We start from the raw sequence: 26,108 nt of genomic DNA on the forward strand, positions 1-26,108 counted from the left end.
ATATAAGGGCAATGAAATACATGAATCGGGGTACTCAAATTTGCGAAAGGCTTTTGCCCAGACGGGCTTTTGTAGCAAGGGGCTTTTGGCCGGAAGCCATTTCCTCACAGGGCTGTTGGAGACGACGACCTGCGTGTAATGTACAGCGCATCTCAGATGTGATGTGATTGGCTACGACATTAGGTCCAACATGCTATTCAGATACAAACTATTCTCAGTGTTAGTCCAGTTGATAATGGCTGACTTCCCAGGACATTCAGTGTAAGCCTGATGGACATGAACAAGACACCCTGATGTAAAGAATGACTTCAATCCACGAAATCTGGCAGTGGCTTTGGTTTCTGGGTAATAGAGTTACCTCCCTTTCCTTAATGCCAATGATGATTTTGTTGGTATTGAAAATCAAGGTCGGGTAAGTTGTGATTCCAAGTACCACAGAAACAGATACAAGGTTAGTGCATGTGTACCGAGATACAGAAGCTGCTGAGACAAGGAGCATGTCCGTGAAACCAATGTAGACATGTTTGACTGTGGAAGACACAACACCAGCAGGGAACACCCTGGATCACCAGCAGATGGGTAAGCCTGCCAGTTGAGGCTGGATCACCAGCAGATGGGTAAGCCTGCCAGTAGAGGCTGGATCACCAGCAGATGGGTAAGCCTGCCAGTTGAGGCTGGATCACCAGCAGATGGGTAAGCCTGCCAGTTGAGGTCACTTCCATGCAGCCATATGGGATGACTTCTGTCACTGTGGGGTGTACCCCCAGGCTAGATCCCCCTCCCTCATACAATTGTAATGCTGCTATGAATGAAAAATAAGGAACTTCATCAAACAAACCAAACTTTATCTCTGTTTATTTCTGCCAGAAGATCTTGTCTTCAGTCAATACTAAAATGATACAAGACAGATGTAGTATCTGTGGAAACTCCCATCACAATAGCCTACTATCTCCTACAGTGCTTGTGTTACCATGGTCACTGTCAAATGATCTGTTATCAACAAGTAATTGAGCAATATTACATATCATGTTACGATACATCTGTGTCCATTCACATGCACAGCTACAGGTATGTAGTCTGAGATGAATCACAATCAGTTCTGGTTATTGAAACAAACAGGTTCTAAGTCTGGAGTTCTGAAATGTCCCTGGCCTGATCTGGGAAGAGGTAGGGGCCATATCAAAAGACTCTTCATCAGCTGGCTTACAAAGCCTATCAAAACTGAAATAAAAAATAAAAAGCCCAAAATGTGAAGACAAAATTGCCCCCCCCAAATTCATATCCTATTAAATGTTAGAGATCCGCCAAATGAGATGTAAGGGGTAACTCACTTTTCATGATTAACTTCAATATGTGGCTCCAACTCTTTTGAACAGCCTTCCAACATCTCTCAAATCTACGGACTCCAGTCTCCAGTCATTCCACTGTGACTTGAAAACCTATCTCTTCAACCAATAACTCTGTTTAATTTATTTATATTTTTAACTTTGTGAAGCACCACTGAGCAGCCACCGGTTGGAAAATAGGTGCTATACAAGTGCATTATTATTATTATATTATTATTATCCACTCTTACGGAGGTAAACAAGTACCAACCAATGGCAACCATGCTTAGTGTCGAGTCAATTTCAAACAATATCAGGGTGCACAGACAAGTTCTTTAATCATAAAAAAACTACAGAAAACAAGAACTTGGCTGAGAAATTTGTCTAGCAACTGATTACAAATACATGGCCTTTCTTAAGTATTATGGAGTGACAGAGTGGGGCTCAACAACATTTGTGGTCATACAGCAGCAGCATGATGCCACATCTCTCAAACACATGTAAATGAACACAAGACAAAAAAGAACTTTAAATGATAACAATTGTGAATATCAACATAACCTCCATAATCTACTGTGTCCTGAAAACTTGTAGGAAGAGTGAGCGAGTTGGATTGCATATTATTTTAAATAATATCACGGAATTCATCTTCGCATGGAAGAAAAGTCGGAAGTGAAGCTCACAACTGGACATAGCTGCTCCTGCTGCCATATTGAAAATATGGATTGGTTCAATGGACAATGTGCAAACAGGCTAAGACATCATCTCACTTGACTATCACCTTTCAGTGAGTTGAGCTAACATACATGGGAACAGGTGGACTTCCCCCAAACTACCCAACCTCAACACCAGACACACACCTAAATGGAGGGGACACAGGTGCACACAGGTGTACTTCCCCCAAACTACCCAACCTCAACACCAGACACACACCTAACTGGAGGGGGACACAGGTGGATACAGGTGTACTTCCCCCAACCTACCCAACCTCAACACCAGACACACACCTAACTGGAGGGGGACACAGGTGCACACAGGTGTACTTCCCCCAAACAACCCAACCTCAACACCAGACACACACCTAACTGGAGGGGGACACAGGTGGACACAGGTGGACTTCCCCCAAACAACCCAACCTCAACACCAGACACACACCTAACTGGAGGGGGACACAGGTGGACACAGGTGTACTTCCCCCAAACATCCCAACCTAGACACCAGACACACACCTAACTGGAGGGTGGACACAGGTGGACACAGGTGGACTTCCCCCAAACATCCCAACCTCAACACCAGACACACACCTAACTGGAGGGGGACACAGGTGGACACAGGTGGACTTCCCCCAAACAACCCAACCTCAACACCAGACACACATCTAACTGGAGGGGGACACAGGTGCACACAGGTGTACTTCCCCCAAACATCCCAACCTCAACACCAGTCACACACCTAACTGGAGGGGGGACACAGGTGGACTTCCCCCAAACAACCCAACCTCAACACCAGACACACATCTAACTGGAGGGGGACACAGGTGCACACAGGTGTACTTCCCCAAACATCCCAACCTCACACTGGAGGGGGACACAGACACAGGTGGACTTCCCCAAACAACCCAACACATCTAACTGGACCAGACACACACCTAACTGGAGGGGGACACAGGTGGACACAGGTGGACTTCCCCCAAACAACCCAACCTCAACACCAGACACACATCTAACTGGAGGGGGACACAGGTGGACACAGGTGGACTTCCCCCAAACATCCCAACCTCAACACCAGACACACACCTAACTGGAGGGGGACACAGGTGGACACAAGTGGACTTCCCCCAAACAACCCAACCACAACACCAGACACACATCTAACTGGAGGGGGACACAGGTGGACACAGGTGGATACAGGTGGACTTCCCCCAAACAACCCAACCTCAACACCAGACACACACCTAACTGGAGGGGGACACAGGTGGACACAGGTGGACACAGGTGGACTTCCCCCAAACACCAGGCACACACTCTCCATGACTGTACATCGGCAAATAAATTCATCTACAATTGATATTGCAAATATTTGATCTGCATGCTCTCCTTCCAGCAGCAGTTGTCAAGGGGACACTTTAACAAATGCATCACCTGTTATTCTTCACAACTTTCACAAAAACAGTCTGACCCATGAACATTTAGAACAGTTAGAACTGATCTTCAGTAACACATGCTTGTAAGAGGCAACAAACAGGATCGGATGGTCAGGCTCGCTGACTTGGTTGACACATATCCCAATAGTGTAGATCAATGCTCATGCTGTTGATCACTGGATTGTCTGGTCCAGACACAAACAGTCTACAAAATAAACACCTATCTGTCAATCTGCTGCTACTTGTTTCGTGTCAGTGACACCAACGTCAACATGGCCTGACCGGTTAGTTTTCGATGTAGTGACAAATAATATTGTTATACTTCCGTCAAATATGCAAGTATGACATACAAAATCTACACAAAAGTGGAGACTAGATTTTAAATGGCTGGCTTACAACATGTCCAGGAAGTACTGTAACTCAGTTCATGCTTGTTTTGGTCTCCAGCTGTGCAACAGAAACCTGTTTGATACTGACTAAGATTGTGCTCACTTCGTCAAAACATGAAACAGCATCTCACTCTGACAAAAGGTGTTCAAAATAGACATCAGCCGTAAGACTGGTTTTCAGGCTGACAGTTTTCAGCAATATATGGTAAGCTGTAAGCATGGTAAGTGAGTCACACCACTGAGTCGGCTGTGTACAACAGGGTCCAGTTTGCAAGTACTCTGGCTGACAGATGCAAGGCGGAGAAGAGGCCAGTTTGTCTGAAGTGCAGTAGGTATCACACTACTAGCTCTTGATACCATTACAATATTTCCAGTAGCTCATACACCTTGTCTGTTTGTCCACAGATTTTATGAGGCCATTCTGTGTCTCTTCACTTACAGTTTCCACTTGGCCGACAGTTTTTCAAAAGTACTGCGCCTTGAGGCTCTCAACATACTGTTCTGGGTATCGGACACTATTGACAACAAACTTTACCTTGTATTTGTAGGGAAATTTAAGAAACATCTAACATTGGCTGGTAGAAACTAGCTTGAGTGGGTGGCTGGTACCGATGAAACAATCTGTCCCACACTCGACACATGCATACTATCACGTAACACAGTAGTGTGGTAAGACTTTGATATAGGCACAATGTAGATATTACAGGAATTATTACATGTACAGTCATTGTGAAAATCAACATTTCAGTAATTGTCTGTTACATCTTTGAGTTCCATCTCACTCTGTCAAGATTAAAATGCCATCTCTCTGTCTACTAATGATGGTCACATGATCTGATGAGGATCACATGCTCTACTGAGGTCACATTATCAGCTAGAAGTCATTGACCTTCTCTTGTAGGAGATGAAGACAGACCAGATGAGAGACACGGCATTGCCAAACAGCACCGGTACTGGAAGAAAAGAAAATATCTACAACAGATTACCTCTACCTAGTGAAGTGATGTCACAGCCCCACCAGGAATAACAGATCACCTCTACCTAGTGAAGCCCTGACGAGGAATAACAGATCACCTCTACCTAGTGAAGTAATGTCACAGCCCCCACCAGGAATAACAGATTACCTCTACCTAGTGAAGTAATGTCACAGCCCCCACCAGGAATAACAGATTACCTCTACCTAGTGAAGTAATGTCACAGCCCCCACCAGGAATAACAGATTACCTCTACCTAGTGAGTAATGTCACAGCCCCACCAGGAATAACAGATTACCTCTACCTAGTGAAGTAATGTCACAGCTCCCACCAGGAATAACAGATTACCTCTAACTGGTGAAGTAATGTCACAGCCCCACCAGGAATAACAGATCACCTCTACCTAGTGAAGTAATGTCACAGCCCCACCAGGAATAACAAATCACCTCTACCCTAGTGAGTAATGTCACAGCCCCACCAGGAATAACAGATCACCTCTACCTAGTGAGTAATGTCACAGCCCCCACCAGGGAATAACAGACTACCTCTACCTGGTGAAGTAATGTCAAAGCACCCTCCAGGAATAACAGAATACCTCAGATAGCTGCATGTGTCAGATAGCTGCGTGTGTCAGATAGCTGCATGTGTCAGATTCCTGCATGTGTCAGATTCCTGCATGTGTTAGATAGCTGCATGTGTTAGATAGCTGCATGTGTTAGATAGCTGCATGTGTTAGATAGCTGCTTGTGTTAGATAGCTGCATGTGTTAGATAGCTGCATGTGTCAGATAGCTCCATTCTGTGTCTCTTCACCTTACAGTTTCCACTTGGCGACAGTTTTTCAAAAGTACTGCCTTTGAGGCTCTCAACATACTGTTCTGGGTAATCAGACACTATTGACAACAAACTTTTACCTTGTATTTGTAGGGAAATTTAAGAAACATCTAACATTGGCTGGTAGAAACTAGCTTTGAGTGGGTGGCTGGTACCGATGAAACAATCTGTCCCACACTCGACACATGCATACTATCACGTAACACAGTAGTGTGGTAAGACTTTGATATAGGCACAATGTAGATATTACAGGAATTATTACATGTACAGTCATTGTGAAAATCAACATTTCAGTAATTGTCTGTTACATCTTTGAGTTCCATCTCACTCTGTCAAGATTAAAATGCCATCTCTCTGTCTACTAATGATGGTCACATGATCTGATGAGGATCACATGCTCTACTGAGGTCACATTATCAGCTAGAAGTCATTGACCTTCTCTTGTAGGAGATGAAGACAGACCAGATGAGAGACACGGCATTGCCAAACAGCACCCGGTACTGGAAGAAAAAGAAAATATCTACAACAGATTACCTCTACCTAGTGAAGTGATGTCACAGCCCCCACCAGGAATAACAGATCACCTCTACCTAGTGAAGCCCTGACGAGGAATAACAGATCACCTCTACCTAGTGAAGTAATGTCACAGCCCCCACCAGGAATAACAGATTACCTCTACCTAGTGAAGTAATGTCACAGCCCCCACCAGGAATAACAGATTACCTCTACCTAGTGAAGTAATGTCACAGCCCCCACCAGGAATAACAGATTACCTCTACCTAGTGAAGTAATGTCACAGCCCCACCAGGAATAACAGATTACCTCTACCTAGTGAAGTAATGTCACAGCTCCCACCAGGAATAACAGATTACCTCTAACTAGTGAAGTAATGTCACAGCCCCCACCAGGAATAACAGATCACCTCTACCTAGTGAAGTAATGTCACAGCCCCCACCAGGAATAACAAATCACCTCTACCTAGTGAAGTAATGTCACAGCCCCCACCAGGAATAACAGATCACCTCTACCTAGTGAAGTAATGTCACAGCCCCCACCAGGAATAACAGACTACCTCTACCTAGTGAAGTAATGTCAAAGCACCCTCCAGGAATAACAGAATACCTCAGATAGCTGCATGTGTCAGATAGCTGCATGTGTCAGATAGCTGCATGTGTCAGATTCCTGCATGTGTCAGATTCCTGCATGTGTTAGATAGCTGCATGTGTTAGATAGCTGCATGTGTTAGATAGCTGCATGTGTTAGATAGCTGCTTGTGTTAGATAGCTGCATGTGTTAGATAGCTGCATGTGTTAGATAGCTGCATGTGTTTGATAGCTGCATGTGTCAGATAGCTGCATGTGTCAGATAGCTGCATGTGTCAGATTCCTGCATGTGTTAGATAGCTGCATGTTTTAGATAGCTGCATGTGTTAGATAGCTGCATGTTTTAGATAGCTGCATGTGTTAGATATAGCTGCATGTGTCAGATAGCTGCATGTGTCAGATTCCTGCATGTGTTAGATAGCTGCATGTTTTAGATAGCTGCATGTGTTAGATAGCTGCATGTGGCAGATAGCTGCATGTGTCAGATAGCTGCATGTGTTAGATAGCTGCATGTGTTAGATAGCTGCATGTGTCAGATAGCTGCATGTGTCAGATAGCTGCATGTGTCAGATAGCTGCATGTGTCAGATTCCTGCATGTGTTAGATAGCTGCATGTTTTAGATAGCTGCATGTGTTAGATAGCTGCATGTTTTAGATAGCTGCATGTGTTAGATATAGCTGCATGTGTCAGATAGCTGCATGTGTCAGATAGCTGCATGTGTCAGATTCCTGCATGTGTTAGATAGCTGCATGTTTTAGATAGCTGCATGTGTTAGATAGCTGCATGTGTCAGATAGCTGCATGTGTCAGATAGCTGCATGTGTCAGATAGCTGCATGTGTCAGATAGCTGCATGTGTGTGATAGCTGCATGTGTTAGATAGCTGCATGTGTTTGATAGCTGCATGTGTCAGATAGCTGCATGTGTTTGATAGCTGCATGTGTTTGATAGCTACATGCGTTTGATAGGTGCATGTGTTTGATAGCTGCATGTGTCAGATAGCTGCATGTGTTTGATAGGTACATGTGTTTTACATAGCTGCATGTGTCAGATAGCTGCATGTGTCAGATAGCTGCATGTGTTAGATAGCTGCATGTGTCAGATAGCTGCATGTGTCAGATAGGTGCATGTGTCAGATAGGTGCATGTGTTTGACAGCTGCATGTGTTAGATAGCTGCATGTGTCAGTTAGGTACATGTGTCAGATAGCTGCATGTGTCAGATAGTTGCATGTATGAGATAACTGCATGTGGTTGATAGGTGCATGTGTCAGATAGGTGCATGTGTCAGATAGCTGCATGTGTTTGATAGCTGCAGGTGTTTGATAGCTGCATGAGTCAGATGGCTGCATGTGTTAGATAGCTGCATGTGTTAGATAGGTGCATGTGTTAGATAGGTGCATGTGTTTGACCACTGCATGTGTTAGATAGGTGCATGTGTTTGATAGCTGCATGTGTTAGATAGCTGCATGTGTCAGATAGGTGCATGTGTCAGATAGCTGCATGTGTTTGATAGCTGCATGTGTTAGATAGCTGCATGTGTTTGATAGCTGCATGTGGTTGATAGCTGCATGTGTCAGATAGGTGCATGTATCAGATAGCTGCATGTGTCAGATAGGTGCATGTGTTTGATAGCTGCATGTGTTAGATAGGTGCATGTGTTTGATAGCTGCATGTGTTAGAGAGCTGCATGTGTCAGATAGGTGCATGTGTTTGACAGCTGCATGTGTTTGATAGGTGCATGTGTTTGATAGCTGCATGTGTCAGTTAGGTACATGTGTCAGATGGCTGCATGTGTCAGATAGGTGCATGTGTTAGATAGCTGCATGTGTCAGTTAGGTACATATGTCAGATGGCTGCATGTGTCAGATAGCTGCATTTGTTAGATAGCTGCATGTGTTAGATAGCTGCATGTGTGAGATAGCTGCATGTGTTTGATAGCTGCATGTGTCAGATAGCTGCTTTTGTTATATAGCTGCATGTGTTAGATAGCTGCTTGTGTTAGATAGCTGCATGTGTTAGATAGCTGCATGTGTTTGATAGCTGCTTGTGTCAGATAGCTGCATGTGTCAGATAGCTGCATGTGTCAGATAGCAGCATGTTTTAGATAGCTGCTTGTGTTAGATAGCTGCATGTGTCAGATAGCTGCATGTGTCACATAGCTGCATGTGTTTGATAGCTGCATGTGTTAGATAGCTGCATGTGTTTGACCACTGCATGTGTTAGATAGGTGCATGTGTTTGATAGCTGCATGTGTTAGATAGCTGCATGTGTCAGATAGGTGCATGTGTCAGATAGCTGCATGTGTTTGATAGCTGCATGTGTTAGATAGCTGCATGTGTTTGACCACTGCATGTGTTAGATAGGTGCATGTGTTTGATAGCTGCATGTGTTAGATAGCTGCATGTGTCAGATAGGTGCATGTGTCAGATAGCTGCATGTGTTTGATAGCTGCATGTGTTAGATAGCTGCATGTGTTTGATAGCTGCATGTGGTTGATAGCTGCATGTGTCAGATAGGTGCATGTATCAGATAGCTGCATGTGTCAGATAGGTGCATGTGTTTGATAGCTGCATGTGTTAGATAGGTGCATGTGTTTGATAGCTGCATGTGTTAGAGAGCTGCATGTGTCAGATAGGTGCATGTGTTTGACAGCTGCATGTGTTTGATAGGTGCATGTGTTTGATAGCTGCATGTGTCACATAGCTGCATGTGTTTGATAGCTGCATGTGTTAGATAGCTGCATGTGTTAGATAGGTGCATGTGTTTGACCACTGCATGTGTTAGATAGGTGCATGTGTTTGATAGCTGCATGTGTTAGATAGCTGCATGTGTCAGATAGGTGCATGTGTCAGATAGCTGCATGTGTTTGATAGCTGCATGTGTTAGATAGCTGCATGTGTTTGATAGCTGCATGTGGTTGATAGCTGCATGTGTCAGATAGGTGCATGTATCAGATAGCTGCATGTGTCAGATAGGTGCATGTGTTTGATAGCTGCATGTGTTAGATAGGTGCATGTGTTTGATAGCTGCATGTGTTAGAGAGCTGCATGTGTCAGATAGGTGCATGTGTTTGACAGCTGCATGTGTTTGATAGGTGCATGTGTTTGATAGCTGCATGTGTCAGTTAGGTACATGTGTCAGATGGCTGCATGTGTCAGATAGGTGCATGTGTTAGATAGCTGCATGTGTCAGTTAGGTACATATGTCAGATGGCTGCATGTGTCAGATAGCTGCATTTGTTAGATAGCTGCATGTGTTAGATAGCTGCATGTGTGAGATAGCTGCATGTGTTTGATAGCTGCATGTGTCAGATAGCTGCTTTTGTTATATAGCTGCATGTGTTAGATAGCTGCTTGTGTTAGATAGCTGCATGTGTTAGATAGCTGCATGTGTTTGATAGCTGCTTGTGTCAGATAGCTGCATGTGTCACATAGCTGCATGTCTTAGATAGCTGCATGTGGCAGATGGCTGCATGTGTCAGATAGCTGCATTTGTTAGATAGCTGCATGTGTTAGATAGCTGCATGTGTGAGATAGCTGCATGTGTTAGATAGCTGCATGTGTCAGATAGGTGCATGTGTCAGATAGCTGCATGTGTTTGATAGCTGCATGTGTTAGATAGCTGCATGTGTCAGATAGGTGCATGTATCAGATAGCTGCATGTGTCAGATAGGTGCATGTGTTTGATAGCTGCATGTGTTAGATAGGTGCATGTGTTTGATAGCTGCATGTGTTAGAGAGCTGCATGTGTCAGATAGGTGCATGTGTTTGACAGCTGCATGTGTTTGATAGGTGCATGTGTTTGATAGCTGCATGTGTCAGTTAGGTACATGTGTCAGATGGCTGCATGTGTCAGATAGGTGCATGTGTTAGATAGCTGCATGTGTCAGTTAGGTACATATGTCAGATGGCTGCATGTGTCAGATAGCTGCATTTGTTAGATAGCTGCATGTGTTAGATAGCTGCATGTGTGAGATAGCTGCATGTGTTTGATAGCTGCATGTGTCAGATAGCTGCTTTTGTTATATAGCTGCATGTGTTAGATAGCTGCTTGTGTTAGATAGCTGCATGTGTTAGATAGCTGCATGTGTTTGATAGCTGCTTGTGTCAGATAGCTGCATGTGTCACATAGCTGCATGTCTTAGATAGCTGCATGTGTTAGATAGCTGCATGTGTGAGATAGCTGCATGTGTTAGATAGCTGCATGTGTCAGATAGGTGCATGTGTCAGATAGCTGCATGTGTTTGATAGCTGCATGTGTTAGATAGCTGCATGTGTTTGATAGCTGCATGTGGTTGATAGCTGCATGTGTCAGATAGGTGCATGTATCAGATAGCTGCATGTGTCAGATAGGTGCATGTGTTTGATAGCTGCATGTGTTAGATAGGTGCATGTGTTTGATAGCTGCATGTGTCAGATAGCTGCATGTGTCAGATAGCTGCATGTGTCACATAGCTGCATGTCTTAGATAGCTGCATGTCTTAGATAGCTGCATGTGTTCCAGTGGGCTGTGTTAGATAGCTGCACGTGTTCCAGTTGGCTGACCTTGACAGGAATGTACTTGATGTTTATGAACTGGATGATGGTCCAGACTTGCCAGTTCATCTTCAGGATGTACCAGTACGTGTCTCTGATCCGTCGCATGGAGGCAGCATGACCTTGACCCTGTAAGGATCACAAAAACTTCCTCACACTCAAACACCCAGGTAATCTCATCCAACATTACCTGTACACTTGCTGTAATAAATACTATTATGAATCTTACAAATCATAATGACAAATACTGAGTTAGTGAGTGAGTATGGTTTTAACCCGCTTGTAGCAATATTCCAGCAATAACACGGCAGGGGACACCAGAAATGGGCGTCAGATATTGTACCCATAAGAGGGAATCAAACCCAGGTGTTTGGCATGAAGAACCAACACTTCAACCACTAGGCTACCCCACAGTCCCTGACAAATACTGATATATCTTCAAACTGGAAAAATAACCGTTAACGTCACCATTCACGCAACTGACAGGTCAGAATAACACAGTCATCTTCTTATTCTCCTAGCCTTCACAGAACCAAGTAGCCTTCACAGAACCAAGTACGGAAACCAGGGGAGAGTTTCCTACAGACTTTGTCAAGGACATTTGGTTTACTGATAGTGAAACATCAGCTGCATGACCATATAAATCCACACTCACTCATTCTCAATAAATAGGCGCATTTGACCATATCAAAAGCCAAAAAATAACGTTAATATATATTTATTAACTATAAGATTATGTCAGAGTAGAGTATTAGTTACATAATATACAACAAGAGTTGTCAAGTAATCTTTGTTTTAAACATACTAGTTTTCGACTCAAAGTAATGCTTCGAGTTTCCAAAAATGTAGCTCAGTAATGTACGTTACGGTGAAAGTGATACTTAAATATGTTGATTAGTATAGATATTAAAGATCTACGCAATAATTTCAAAATAAAGCATTCGCTTCTTAAACTGACTGACTGACTGAGTTTGGTTTTACGCCGCTTTTAGCAATATTCCAGCAACATCACGGCAGGGGACACCAGAAATGGGCTTCACACATTGTGCCCATGTGGGGATGTTTAGATGCATAGTTCATCAGCCATAGTACACAATCAGCCACAACCAAGATACAGAAGTATATTGACCCTAGGAGAATGGATTGTATGAACAAAACTATGTCTATGTTTCCCTTACATTCTATGAGACAAAGAATCATATTGATACCAAAGTTTCAATTACCATTTTATCATATTTTTCGCAATAGTGAAGACATTAATGCGTAGATCTGTCGCCTAAGGACTCTATGGCACGTGGTGGGTTAAAATAGTTATGTGTGCAGAAGTCGTACTGAGATGGGCAACATCGCAATAAGAACATCCGAATGTACTGGTATCATACATTCAGTGATGTACATTTCTTTCTACCAACAATTTCCCAATATCTGTTCAAACTGGTTAAGCATTAAACAAAAAATGTTGATATCGTGATGAGACCGTTAATGTTTATAAATATCATGCAAGATAAATTTGGATATATTTTGTTTTCTTTGATATTATAATAGTCACGTACATTACATCCTTAACCATACGCATTTAACAGGCCTTGTTCAAACAGGGACATGGTAGAAATATGCAAACTTTGGGGATCCACCAGACTTCTTTTCACAGCTCTTTCTCATGACTTTCTCAAACCAGATGTGTCTTACTCGCATATATCTAAAACAGTGCCCCAAATCCTTAAATAAACTAAAGGAAGCTGACACAAATTTTCGTAAATTACAAACCGGCAACAGACACATTAGACTTGACAGTAAAGTTATTTAACGTCCTGTTCAGTTTCTTTGATAGGTAAATGAAACGTTTATCATTGCAAAATACTACAGTCTGTTTACCGGGTAATCAGTAGTGAAAATTACAAACTGACTGTCCTTTAAGGTGTGAGTAGTATTTGCGATGACAGTCACGTACGTTTCAAAATTAACAATCAATTGGATATATTTACTTTATTCCCGACATGTAGCAGACACGTGTTGTTTAAATCTTTAGTAAGGGTGGTTACATGTTGCAAAATGCAAAAGAATCAACTAGAAAGGAAAGCCAGGAAAACACAGAGCACGGCGACACAAATGCGTAATGGAATATCTAGAACTGAAATATTCCAGCTCCCTCCTTCCAGCACGTCTTGCTTGGGACCTACTTTAACTCAGATGTCCCATCTAGGACTGGTTGCCGCGGACCTACTTTAACTCAGACTTCCCATCTAGCACAGGATCCTGGGGACTTACTTTACCTCAGACATCCCCTCCAGAACAGGATGCTGGGGACCTACTTTAACTCAGATGTCCCATCTAGCACTGGTTGCCGCGGACCTACTTTAACTCAGACGTCCCCCTCCAGCACAGGTTGCCAATGACCTACTTTAACTCAGACGTCCCCCTTCAGCAAAGGATGCTGGGGACCTACTTTAACTCAGATGTCCCCTCCAGCACAGGATGCTGGGGACCTACTTTAACTCAGATGTCCCATCCAGCACTGGTTGTTGGGGACCCACTTTAACTCAGATGTCCCATCTAGCACTGGTTGCCAGGGACCTACTTTAACTCAGATGTCCCATCCAGCACTGGTTGTTGGGGACCCACTTTAACTCAGATGTCCCATCTAGCACTGGTTGCCAGGGACCTACTTTAACTCAGATGTCCCATCTAGCACTTGTTGTTGGGGACCCACTTTAACTCAGATGTCCCATCTAGCACTGGTTGCCAGGGACCTACTTTAACTCAGATGTCCCATCTAGCACTTGTCGCCGGGGACCTACTTTAACTCAGACGTCTCCTCCAGCACAGGATGCTGGGGACCTACTTTCACTCAGATGTCCCATCTAGCACTGGTTGCCAGGGACCTACTCTAACTCAGGCATCCCCTCCAGCACTGGTTGCCAGGGACTTACCTTAACTCAGGCATCCCCTCCGGCACTGGTTGCCAGGGACTTACCTTAACTCAGACATCCCCTCCAGCAATGGTTGCAAGGGACTTACCTTAACTCAGACATCCCCTCCAGCACTGGTTGCCAGGGGACTTACCTTAACTCAGACATCCCATCAGCACTGGTTGCCAGGGACTTACTTTAACTCAGACATCCCCTCCAGCACTGGTTGCCAGGGACTTACCTTAACTCAGACATCCCCTCCAGCACTGGTTGCCAGGGACTTACCTTAACTCAGACATCCCCTCCAGCACTGGTTGCCAGGGACTTACCTTAACTCAGACATCCCCTCCAGCACTGGTTGCCAGGGACTTACCTTAACTCAGACACATCCCTCCAGCACTGGTTGCCAGGGATTTACCTTAACTCAGGCATCCCCTCCGGCACTGGTTGCCAGGGACTTACCTTAACTCAGACATCCCCTCCAGCACTGGTTGCCAGGGACTTACCTTAACTCAGACATCCCCTCCAGCACTGGTTGCCAGGGACTTACCTTAACTCAGACATCCCCTCCAGCACTGGTTGCCAGGGACTTACCTTAACTCAGACATCCCCTCCAGCACTGGTTGCCAGGGACTTACTTTAACTCACTGGTTGCCAGGGATACCTTAACTCAGACATCCCCTCCGGCACTGGTTGCCAGGGACTTACCTTAACTCAGACATCCCTCCAGCACTGGTTGCCAGGGACTTGCCAGGGACTTCCAGCACTGGTTGCCAGGGACTTACCTTAACTCAGACATCCCCTCCAGCACTGGTTGCCAGGGACCTACCTTAACTCAGACATACCCCTCCAGCACAGGATGCTGGGGACCTACTTTATTTCAAACATACCCTCCAGCAATGGTTGCCGGGGAACTGCTTTAACTCAGACATCCCCTGCAGCACTGGTTGCCAGGGACTTACATTAACTCAGACATCCCCTCCAGCACTGGTTGCCAGGGACTTACCTTAACTCAGACATCCCCTCCAGCACTGGTTGCCAGGGACCTACCTTAACTCAAACATCCCCTCCAGCACTGGTTGCCAGGGACTTACCTTAACTCAGACATCCCCTCCAGCACTGGTTGCCAGGGACTTACCTTAACTCAGACATCCCCTCCAGCACTGGTTGCCAGGGACTTACCTTAACTCAGACATCCCCTCCAGCACTGGTTGCCAGGGACTTACCTTAACTCAGACATCCCCTCCAGCACTGGTTGCCAGGGACCTACCTTAACTCAGACATACCCCTCCAGCACAGGATGCTGGGGACCTACTTTATTTCAAACATACCCTCCAGCAATGGTTGCCGGGGAACTGCTTTAACTCAGACATCCCCTGCAGCACTGGTTGCCAGGGACTTACATTAACTCAGACATCCCCTCCAGCACTGGTTGCCAGGGACTTACCTTAACTCAGACATCCCCTCCAGCACTGGTTGCCAGGGACCTACCTTAACTCAAACATCCCCTCCAGCACTGGTTGCCAGGGACCTACCTTAACTCAGACATACCCCTCCAGCACAGGATGCTGGGGACCTACTTTATTTCAAACATACCCTCCAGCAATGGTTGCTGGGGAACTGCTTTAACTCAGACATCCCCTCCAGCACTGGTTGCCAGGGACTTACCTTAACTCAGACATCCCCTCCAGCACTGGTTGCCAGGGACCTACCTTAACTCAGACATACCCCTCCAGCACAGGATGCTGGGGACCTACTTTATTTCAAACATACCCTCCAGCAATGGTTGCCGGGGAACTGCTTTAACTCAGACATCCCCTCCAGCAATGGGTGCCGGGGAACTACTTTAACTCCGACATCCCCCTTCAGCACAGGATGCTGGGGACCTACTTAAACTCAAACGTCCCCTTCTAGCACTCACCTCCAGGACAGACACTACATAGAGGAACAGGAAGATGAAGGGTGGTGTGAAGATCAAACGATCAAACAAGACTTTCTTCAGAGCAGCATTGGGTCTGCCCTTAGGGAAGTACTTCTCCAGGTTGACGTAGAAGTAGTGAAAGACTGGCCCGCTCACACAGAACCTACAACACACCAACTTGCTGGGTAGTCACGGTTCAGACATCTTGTTACCATGGTTACAATGAAACTTGAATATACTGTTAGGCCATAAAACACAATACTATTCCATACACTTGATTACTATTGTTATGCTTGCATTACTATTGTTATGCTTGTATTACTTTTCCATCAACTTGTATCACTATAGCATACACTCGTATTACTATCAGCTAAACTTGCACACATCATACCACAAGCTCTCACACATATGTCATCCATATATATTACAGTGGCTAATTTTATAAAAAATAAATTTACCATCTCTATTTCCACAGTGCAATATATGTAGAATACATTCACAATATACATACACTCAATATACTTTCACAAATCACCATCATACAATGAATAAGTTATCTTTGAATATGTTTGCATACTTCATCTCTGTGTACAGTGGCTAATCTTGACACCAGCAAAGAGGAATGTCTGAGATCTCACCCGGAAGAGGCATATGCGAGGGTGCTTCTCCATGATATCCTGCCCTTGGTCTGTGGGTTGGGAGCAATCAGCTGGGATATAATGTTGCCTAGGGACGACACTACAGCACTGAAACAACAAAACAACCTTGTCATGGGATATAATGTTGCCTAGCAACGACACTACAGCACTGAAACAACACAACCTTGTCATGGGATGTATTGCTGCCTAGCGACGACACTACAGCACTGAAACAACACAACCTTGTCATTGGATATAATGTTGCCTACCAACTACACTACAGCACTGAAACAACACAACCTTGTCATGAGATGTAATGTTGCCTAGCGACGACACTACAGCACTGAAACAACACAACCTTGTCATGGGATATAATGTTGCCTAGCGACGACACTACAGCACTGAAACAACACAACCTTGTCATGGGATGTAATGTTGCCTACCAACTACACTACAGCACTGAAACAACACAACCTTGTCATGGGATGTAATGTTGCCTAGCGATGACACTCCAGCACTGAAACAACACAACCTTGTCATGGGATGTAATGTTGCCTAGCGATGACACTACAGCACTGAAACAACACAACCTTGTCATGGGATGTAATATTGCCTTGCGACGACACTACAGCACTGAAACAACACAACCTTGTCATGGGATGTAATGTTGCCTAGCGACGACACTACAGCACTGAAACAACACAACCTTGTCATGGGATGTAATGTTGCCTAGCGATGACACTACAGCACTGAAACAACACAACCTTATCATGGGATGTAATGCTGCCTAGCGATGACACTACAGCACTGAAACAACACAACCTTGTCATGGGATGTAATGTTGCCTAGCGATGACACTACAGCACTGAAACAACACAACCTTATCATGGGATGTAATGCTGCCTAGCGACGACACTACAGCACTGAAACAACACAACCTTGTCATGGGATGTAATGTTGCCTACCAACTACACTACAGCATTGAAACAACACAACCTTGTCATGGGATGTAATGTTGCCTAGCGATGACACTACAGCACTGAAACAACACAACCTTGTCATGGGATATAATGTTGCCTACCAACGACACTACAGCACTGAAACAACACAACCTTGTCATTGGATATAATGTTGCCTACCAACTACACTACAGCACTGAAACAACACAACCTTGTCATGGGATATAATGTTGTCATGGGATATAATGTTGCCTACCAAGCCGACACTACAGCACTGAAACAACACAACCTTGTCATGGGATGTAATGTTGTTAGCCATGACACTAGAAACAAACAACCTTGTCATGGATGACACTACAGCACTGAAACAACACAACCTTGTCATGGGATGTAATGTTGCCTACCAACTACACTACAGCACTGAAACAACACAACCTTGTCATTGGATATAATGTTCCCCAGCGACGACACTACAGCATTGAAACAACACAACCTTATCATTGGATATAATGTTGCCTAGCAACGACACTACAGCACTGAAACAACACAACCTTGTCATGGGATATAATGTTGCCTAGCGATGACACTACAGCACTGAAACAACACAACCTTATCATGGGATATAATGTTGCCTAGCAACGACACTATAGCACTGAAACAACACAACCTTGTCATGGGATATAATGTTGCCTAGCGATGACACTACAGCACTGAAACAGCGCAACCTTGTCATGGGATGTAATGTTGCCTAGCCACGACACTACAGCACTGAAACAACACAACCTTGTCATGGGATGTAATGTTGCCTAGCGATGACACTACAGCACTGAAACAACACAACCTTGTCATGGGATGTAATGTTGCCTAGCGATGACACTACAGCACTGAAACAACACAACCTTGTCATGGGATGTAATGTTGCCTAGCGATGACACTACAGCACTGAAACAACACAACCTTGTCATGGGATGTAATGTTGCCTAGCCACGACACTACAGCACTGAAACAACACAACCTTTTCATGAGATGTAATGTTGCCTAGCGATGACACTACAGCACTGAAACAACACAACCTTGTCATGGGATGTAATGTTGCCTAGCCACGACACTACAGCACTGAAACAACACAACCTTGTCATGGGATATAATGTTGCCTAGCGACGACACTACAGGACTGAAACAACACAACCTTGTCATGGGATGTAATGTTGCCTAGCCACGACACTACAGGACTGAAACAATAAAAACTAGGTCTTCAACGAGTCCAATTTCTTGGACTTGAGTACTCAAGGGGTCAAACTCGACTTGGACCCGAGTACTCGAAATTCATACCTTTCAAACAAACGACAACGTAACTGGCATGTGATATTACACAATGTGATGATTGTTTGATCAATACTGAAGTTGGTATCTTAGTAATACACAGCTCTTTCTTCATTCCAACTTGTGACTTACATTTCCTATTGGTCAGAATGTTATATTTGGGATTACACTTTCTTAGTAAAGTACAAATTCTAGTACTTTTTCTAAATGGCATTGCGTAATCATTGAATTTTTTTATTGCCAATTGTGCTGCAGTGCACTAAAACACTTCTCCATGTTTGAATGATGACGACAGCTGTGTCCAGTAATTAGAATTTTGTCCATAGTATCTCCATTCCATTGGTTGATGCACATCTGGAATATATTTAACATAACTGATCTCTTTGTTGACTGGGAAATCAATTGGTGTTGTATAGGAAAGACTGACTTGTTCAACAACAGATGTCAATTGCTGGAGAGTGACCTCAGCTCCTGGGTGCACCTGTTTACAGACAAACCCTTTCATTGTGAATATCTGTTTAGAAATGTTGCTGTATCATGTTAAAACATTGTGTGTAATCTAATGGTGATGTGATGCAGAAGGATTCACACTGTCCAGTACATGGAGTTGCTGTATCATGTTAAAACATTGTGTGTAATCTAATGGTGATGTGATGCAGGATGCTTCACACTGTCCAGTACATGGAGTTGCTGTATCATGTTACAACAGTGTGTGTAATCTAATGGTGATGTGACGCAGAAGGATTCACACTGTCCAGTACATGGAGTTGCTGTATCATGTTACAACATTGTGTGTAATCTAATGGTGATGTGATGCAGAAGGATTCACACTGTCCAGTACATGGAGTTGCTGTTCCTACTGGTGGAACAAACAACACATCTCCATCCTCCTGTTCTGTATTCAGTGTTGGTTCGCCTCCCTTTTACTCAGTAATGAAAACTAACTAAACAAGATTATAACGAGAGAATATTACTAATGGTATCTTTGAGAAGATTGATGAATTTCATGGAGGAAAGGCTCTAAATTTAGCTACACATTATAAATGATCCCTAGATGGTGACAATTGTGCAGATCGATGCTCATGCAGTTGATCACTGGATTGTTTGTTCCAGACTCGATTATTTACAGACCGCCGCCATAAAGCTGGAATATTGCCGAGTGTGGCATAAAACTAAACTCGCTCACTCACTCATCTGGATGGTAAAAAGAGAAAACAACCAAATGCCAGCTGTGCGGTATATCAATGCCTTATGCAGGGAGTACAACCAGTACAATGAAAAGGCATTTGTTATGTAAACATCCAAATACTGATATGTTACAAAAAATCCAAGCTACATAATACTTAGCATAAACCTAAAAATAATCCTGGATAAAATTAAACAACCTGTATGATATATTGCCTACGTGTGGGCTATACATAATCAGATAGATGGGCCAATCATATGAACAGGGGCTGTACATGGGCTATACATAAGCAGATAGATGGGCCGATCATATGAACAGGGGCTGTATATAGGCTACATATAATCAGATAGATGGGCCGATCATATGAACAGGGGCTGTATATAGGCTATACATAATCAGATAGATGGGCCAATCATATGAACAGGGGCTGTATATAGGCTACACATAATCAGATAGATGGGCCGATCATATGAACAGGGGCTGTATATAGGCTATACATAATCAGATAGATGGGCCCATCATATGAACAGGGGCTGTATATAGGCTATACATAATCAGATAGATGGGCCCATCATAACAGGGGCTGTATATAGGCTATACATAATCAGATAGATGGGCCCATCATATGAACAGGGGCTGTATATAGGCTATACATAATCAGATAGATGGGCCCATCATAACAGGGGCTGTATATAGGCTATACATAATCAGATAGATGGGCCCATCATATGAACAGGGGCTGTATATAGGCTACACATAATCAGACGGATGTGACCTTAATTGGAACAATTCATTCTTACTTCCACGGACATCATACTTTTTTTTACGGCAGTGTTTAGTCGCACTATAAAGAAGAATATTCAGATGATGACTTTTTTATGAGATAAATATGTCGGCCGTATATGTCTTTTATACGTTAGCGAGATGTTGTCACAGCTGTTCATCTGATTATCGACAAAGCGTCCGAAAACCGATAATATGGCTGAAGGGGTCGTTGATGGCACGGGTACTACAGATCTGTATACAGATCTGTACCCTAAACAAAGACAAAATACAGAAACATACCCGTACCCTAAACATCCCCCCAACCCCAAATTGGAGCCATATGGATTTGTTCCCATTAACTAATTGCGAGTTGTTGTGTACATCACGAAACATTTGTAATAGCGTGTGCTCCTTTCACATAGAAAGCAACCAAATGCATCTAATACAACAGTATGACAGTTTAGATCAAGAAAATGACACAGTGCACAATGGACTCGTCCTAGGGTATGTTTCTGTTTTTTGACAGGGTACGTTTATGCATACAGAAACGTACCTGGGGTACAATATGTATAGTATGGTGCCGACAACGACCCCTCAGCCATAATATAAGGATAAATTTAACTTTCGATGTCAGATCTACAAGCATTTCCGTGAATATGTGCTCCCATATATCTATTGAACAAACATTTAGTATGATTTCTAGACGACGGATGAAAATGTGTGATAAAAGTGATATTATTTTCTGATAAGGTCCCTAGATCTAAATTCCGTTGATTTTTGGTACTCGCCTGGTACAAGCTTTAGTTATAACAGGCTTTTCTTGCAAGAGTTTCAAGTATGCCTTCAATGCCTTTTCCACAGGATTGTCTTCCTTTCTTTTACTTAAGCTCATTCTGACTGTCAACGTCTACAAACAGTTTAAACTATCACAGATGTCGGCTGATGGAACTTTGAACTCGTTTGTTTACACTCTTATGGGGGCTGACATATTGAATCTCGTGAAATCGCAAGTAGCTGCCCGAGACCTGACTGCAATGCTATTTCCTGTACTACAAATTTTAATAATAATCGACTCAAATCGAAGTGTGAGAATATATCCTTTTTATCATTGCGGTGACATCTCTTTTTAACTGAAGTCAGAATCAATATATCACACTACCTTATAATAAGTGATAGTAAAAACTTCTATATCTCCACCTAGTTTTTCTTATTATGATATTACCGTAGGGTGCCAGTCAAATCGCCCCAGCTACAAAACGCCCCAGCCAATTTGGTCAAAATGCCCCAGATTTTTGGTCAAATCGCCCCAGGTTTGGTCAAATTGCCCCAGGGGGGTAGTCAAAATGCCCCAGTGTATTTAAAATGATTAAATATATGCCATAGTTTTTGTCAACTTCCATATTATATACTTCCATATTATATACTTCGTATAATATTATATAGTAATATTTCTGATAGATTTTCTATTAGTATAAACTGATAAGAGCAAAAGTAATATTCATGTATAAACAACGCTATAATACCAATTATTTGCATGTTATTAATGCTTTTGTAAAGAATTACAAGAATAAAATGAAATGTTTGTATAAAATGTTTATTGGCCATAAATGCATAGTTTTTGTCAGCAAGTATGGTATAATACTTATCAAAACAATCTAGAGCTTTTGTTATTATTAATTAATCTTGTCAAAAGGTGAGGCCGTAAATGCATAGATTTTCTCAACAAGTATGGTATAATGCTTATCAAAACAATCTAGAGCTTTTGTTAATTAATCTTGTCAAAAAGTGTGGATAAAAACAGGCTATTAAAACATGTTCACTAATTGACATTCAATGCTGTGTTTAGTTAAAGGAAATGTTGAGGCTCGAATGTATGAACATTTCAGGCTATAAAAAACATATTCACTAATTGACCATCACCTATCGAGATTCAAAAATGTAATTTTGAACGATTCTAATATCTACAGTCATTTTGACTTAAATTTCGGTAGCAGATTTTGTCTAATCATACATTCTCGTCTCCAACTTGAATGTAGTGACCTTAATGCGCACAAATATGAAAGATTTATATCTCCGACATCATCTTGCTCTTGTGGCCATAACTATGAAGACTCTGCTCACTAGTTCTTTTCATGTACTCTTTACAACGATATACGTCAAATTATGTATTTTTATACTAAAGGATTTGACCTAAAATCAATTTTGTTTGGAAACCAACGCTGCTCCTCAATAGTAAACAAAGAACTTTTAATTTCAGTGCACTCTTTTATAAATTTAACAGGCAGATTTGATCCAAAATATTTTGTTTATATGACATATACAGTTTAACAATGATAGGCGTTATTTCTCGTTTTTGCAACATTTATATATCATTCACATTGTACATTCATCATGACGAGTTTATTCTTCCTTCCATTGTATCCCAGAGCGGTATTCATATAAGCTGATGCTTGTTTACCAATTTGGTTCCTTTCTTTGGAAATAAATATGTTTAAATAATAAATATTATACCATACTTGTTATGATTACATAATGCCATTTGTTGACCAAAAACTATTTACACCTAATAAACATATTATACAAACCTTTCATTTTACTCTTGTAATTCTTTACGAAATAATTGGTATTATAGTGTTGTTTATGTACATGAATATTACTTTTGGTCTTATCAGTTTACTAATCGAAAATTTATCAGAAATATCACTATATAATATTATATATAGAATATAATATGGAAGTTGACAAAAACTATGCATTTGTGGCATATATTTAACCAATTTAAATACATTACATTGGGGCAATTTGACTACCCCTGGGGCATTTTTGGCACCAAACCTGGGGCGGTAGCTGGGGCGATTTGACCTTACCGTACAAAATCTGGGGCATCTTTGACCAAATTGTACATTATTGAGGGGGCGTGTTTTGTAATATGGGAGACTCTTCGTGGAGTTCGTTGATTGCTTTATGACTGGCACAATTGTCTGTAAAGCAACATGCACGTGCAAGTAAGCGGAAAAGCATGCGGTATCGATCACTATAAAAAGGTAAACCTTGTGTTTAATTTTGTCATTCGTTTTTGCCTGGAAAAGATTGAAATCATCATGCAACGATTGAGTGCCGACAATCGAAACATCGCCATAGGCCGCCTTGAAGCTGGGGAGTCGCAGTCTGCAGTTGCCCGACATTTCAACGTTCATCAGAACAGAAAAGAACAGAACAGAACAGAGTCATTTCAGAGGCTTGGGTTCCTTCAACCCCCTCATCTACAGTATAAATAATACACATATAATGTGTACAGAGTATGAAGCAGGACGTGAATTATTTACGATACATACATTCTTTGATAAATGTTGCTATCAGCAATGTAGTGTTTTTATCAGTAGACTGCAACAGCTTTATAAGTGTATGTTTTGATGGACGCTCCCAAACGTAACGACTTATATATTTGACTCTATAAACATCGTACTTTTTACACACAAACAAAGTAAAATTCATCTTCAATTACAGAAATGCCATGTTCATTACACAAATCCCACAATCTATCATTTCTATGAATATTTAATAGCCACCTTATTCAATTTTGAATTTATGGGATGATATTCTTAAACGCGTTATATAAAATGAGAGACATGGAAGATAGGTAAGATATATTTAATAGAATAAATTGTGTTTAATTTCATTAAACAAAGCAAGTTTAGTACTTAAGACAATATCACTTTTCCATTTCTGTAGAAATTCATCAAGCAAACGTTCAAACCAAAATCATGTTTAAATATACCAGATTTGACAAACTTTTTAAATTCGCCCAGTTTTTAACTCCTCTTGTGCAAGATTCTAGCATGATATCATTACAGCTTTTCAAGACATGATTATTTGAACGTTGTAACTTGAACCAGTACTGTATAACTCTGACAAATCAGGTGCTATCTAATGGATATCGTCCCAGTTCCCCAGCAGCATCTGTTGATTCGGAGTGGTCTTTCAGAATTCGTTCTAAGAACGTGAAGTGGATACGTTCAGTTTCAGTAGTGAATGTTGTTCCCCATACTTCACAGCCACAGTTCTTGGTGCTTGAGACAAAAGCGTCGGACAGCTGACAGCAAGAACTTCGTGTGAAGTCCCCTTTCCGAATGTTAGCAAACAGCACGTTCATTGCTTTTAACCCTTTACCAGCGAGTGAATTCAGACATATTTTAAAGTTATAACATTTCCAAGATAGTTAAATTCGTTAACGGTCTCCAGCTTTCCATTACCAATAGTCCATGAATGTTTTAATGATGTTCTTTTTTTCAAATCTCATGACCATAGTTTTATTCACATTGAGGGTTAGACCTCACCTTTTACAATATGCATGTACTTCCAAACAGTTTCTGAGATCTTGCAAACCCTCTGCAGAATGTGACAGAAGAACCGTGTCGTCAGCAAACAAGATTAAAAAACTGACTTACGTAGTGAAGAATGATTCCATCGTTAGTGTTTTCTTTAAGCTCCTGCTCTAGATTCTCCAGGAAGAATGAGAATAATAGCGGTGTCATGACTTCGCCTTGCTGTATCCCAGCTCCAACACTGATATCATCAGATAGTGTAGAACCTTTCTCAACACACGACTTCACCTCATTGTACATGGATTTTATAACTGACCACATTTTCTCTTTTATACCATATACTAGTATACAGTTTTTCTTTGACATTTACAAATGTATGAACAGCTGATTGTAGTACGAATATTGCATCAACGGTGTCTATTGCTGATGAATTTCATTATATTTTTTAATGTCAAAATCTTTGTGATGCTAGGAAAATGCATTTATTATCCCACAAAACAAAGTTTGCAATTTTTTTGTTAATTTATTCACATCTAATGACACTAAAGAAATTATCAATTTATCAAAATTTGTATCAACAGTATCAGCCCTTATAAGAAACATAAACTGATACTAGTTACAGACATCTTGTATTATATTTTTGTATTTATATATAGTATACTATTTTAAAAAAGAAACGCATAACCCAGAAATCTGTTGCGAACATGTTGTATTTTTAAATATGTATAACTCGTCCACAAACAGACTTTAGTACATGAATTTGTACGTCAGTTTAGTAAA

General features: G+C 42.1%; 1 protein-coding gene and 2 long non-coding RNA genes across 3 annotated transcripts; 1 reads left to right on the top strand and 2 right to left on the bottom strand.

The window, feature by feature from the left end:
• Positions 1-838: 838 nt before the first annotated feature.
• Positions 839-5,661, bottom strand: LOC124259251. The gene is made up of 3 exons (XR_006893790.1): positions 5,644-5,661; positions 2,974-4,304; positions 839-2,332 (listed from the first exon to the last, which is right to left on the bottom strand). It is a non-coding gene; the product is annotated as an uncharacterized LOC124259251 (long non-coding RNA).
• LOC124259250 lies at positions 2,201-3,337 on the top strand. The gene is made up of 6 exons (XR_006893789.1): positions 2,201-2,278; positions 2,363-2,500; positions 2,586-2,723; positions 2,799-2,862; positions 3,004-3,141; positions 3,236-3,337. It is a non-coding gene; the product is annotated as an uncharacterized LOC124259250 (long non-coding RNA).
• Positions 5,662-5,875: 214 nt separating the features above from the next.
• Positions 5,876-21,997, bottom strand: LOC124259249 (peroxisomal membrane protein 2-like). Its single transcript, XM_046693358.1, has 5 exons — positions 21,792-21,997; positions 16,771-16,878; positions 16,133-16,295; positions 11,312-11,431; positions 5,876-6,164 (listed from the first exon to the last, which is right to left on the bottom strand). The coding sequence occupies exons 1-5, from the start codon at positions 21,893-21,895 to the stop codon at positions 6,081-6,083; spliced, it is 579 nt and encodes a 192-aa protein (XP_046549314.1). The 5' UTR covers positions 21,896-21,997; the 3' UTR covers positions 5,876-6,080.
• Positions 21,998-26,108: the final 4,111 nt, after the last annotated feature.

This window comes from Haliotis rubra, unplaced genomic scaffold (assembly GCF_003918875.1).
Source record: "Haliotis rubra isolate DU_JTF1 unplaced genomic scaffold, ASM391887v1 Scf715, whole genome shotgun sequence".
Classification (NCBI taxonomy): Eukaryota; Metazoa; Mollusca; class Gastropoda; order Lepetellida; family Haliotidae; genus Haliotis; species Haliotis rubra.

What these genes read in the sequence shown, in the direction of transcription:
- LOC124259249 (XM_046693358.1), bottom strand. Translation starts at nt 21,895, where the DNA reads ATGAGCTTAAGTAAAAGAAAGGAAGACAATCCTGTGGAAAAGGCATTG. An exon ending in ATAACTAAAGCTTGTACCAG is followed by an intron (nt 16,879 to 21,791) that starts GCGAGTACCAAA and finishes TTGTTGTTTCAG; the next exon opens with TGCTGTAGTGTCGTCCCTAG. An exon ending in ATGTAGTGTCTGTCCTGGAG is followed by an intron (nt 11,432 to 16,132) that starts GTGAGTGCTAGA and finishes TGATCCTTACAG; the next exon opens with GGTCAAGGTCATGCTGCCTC.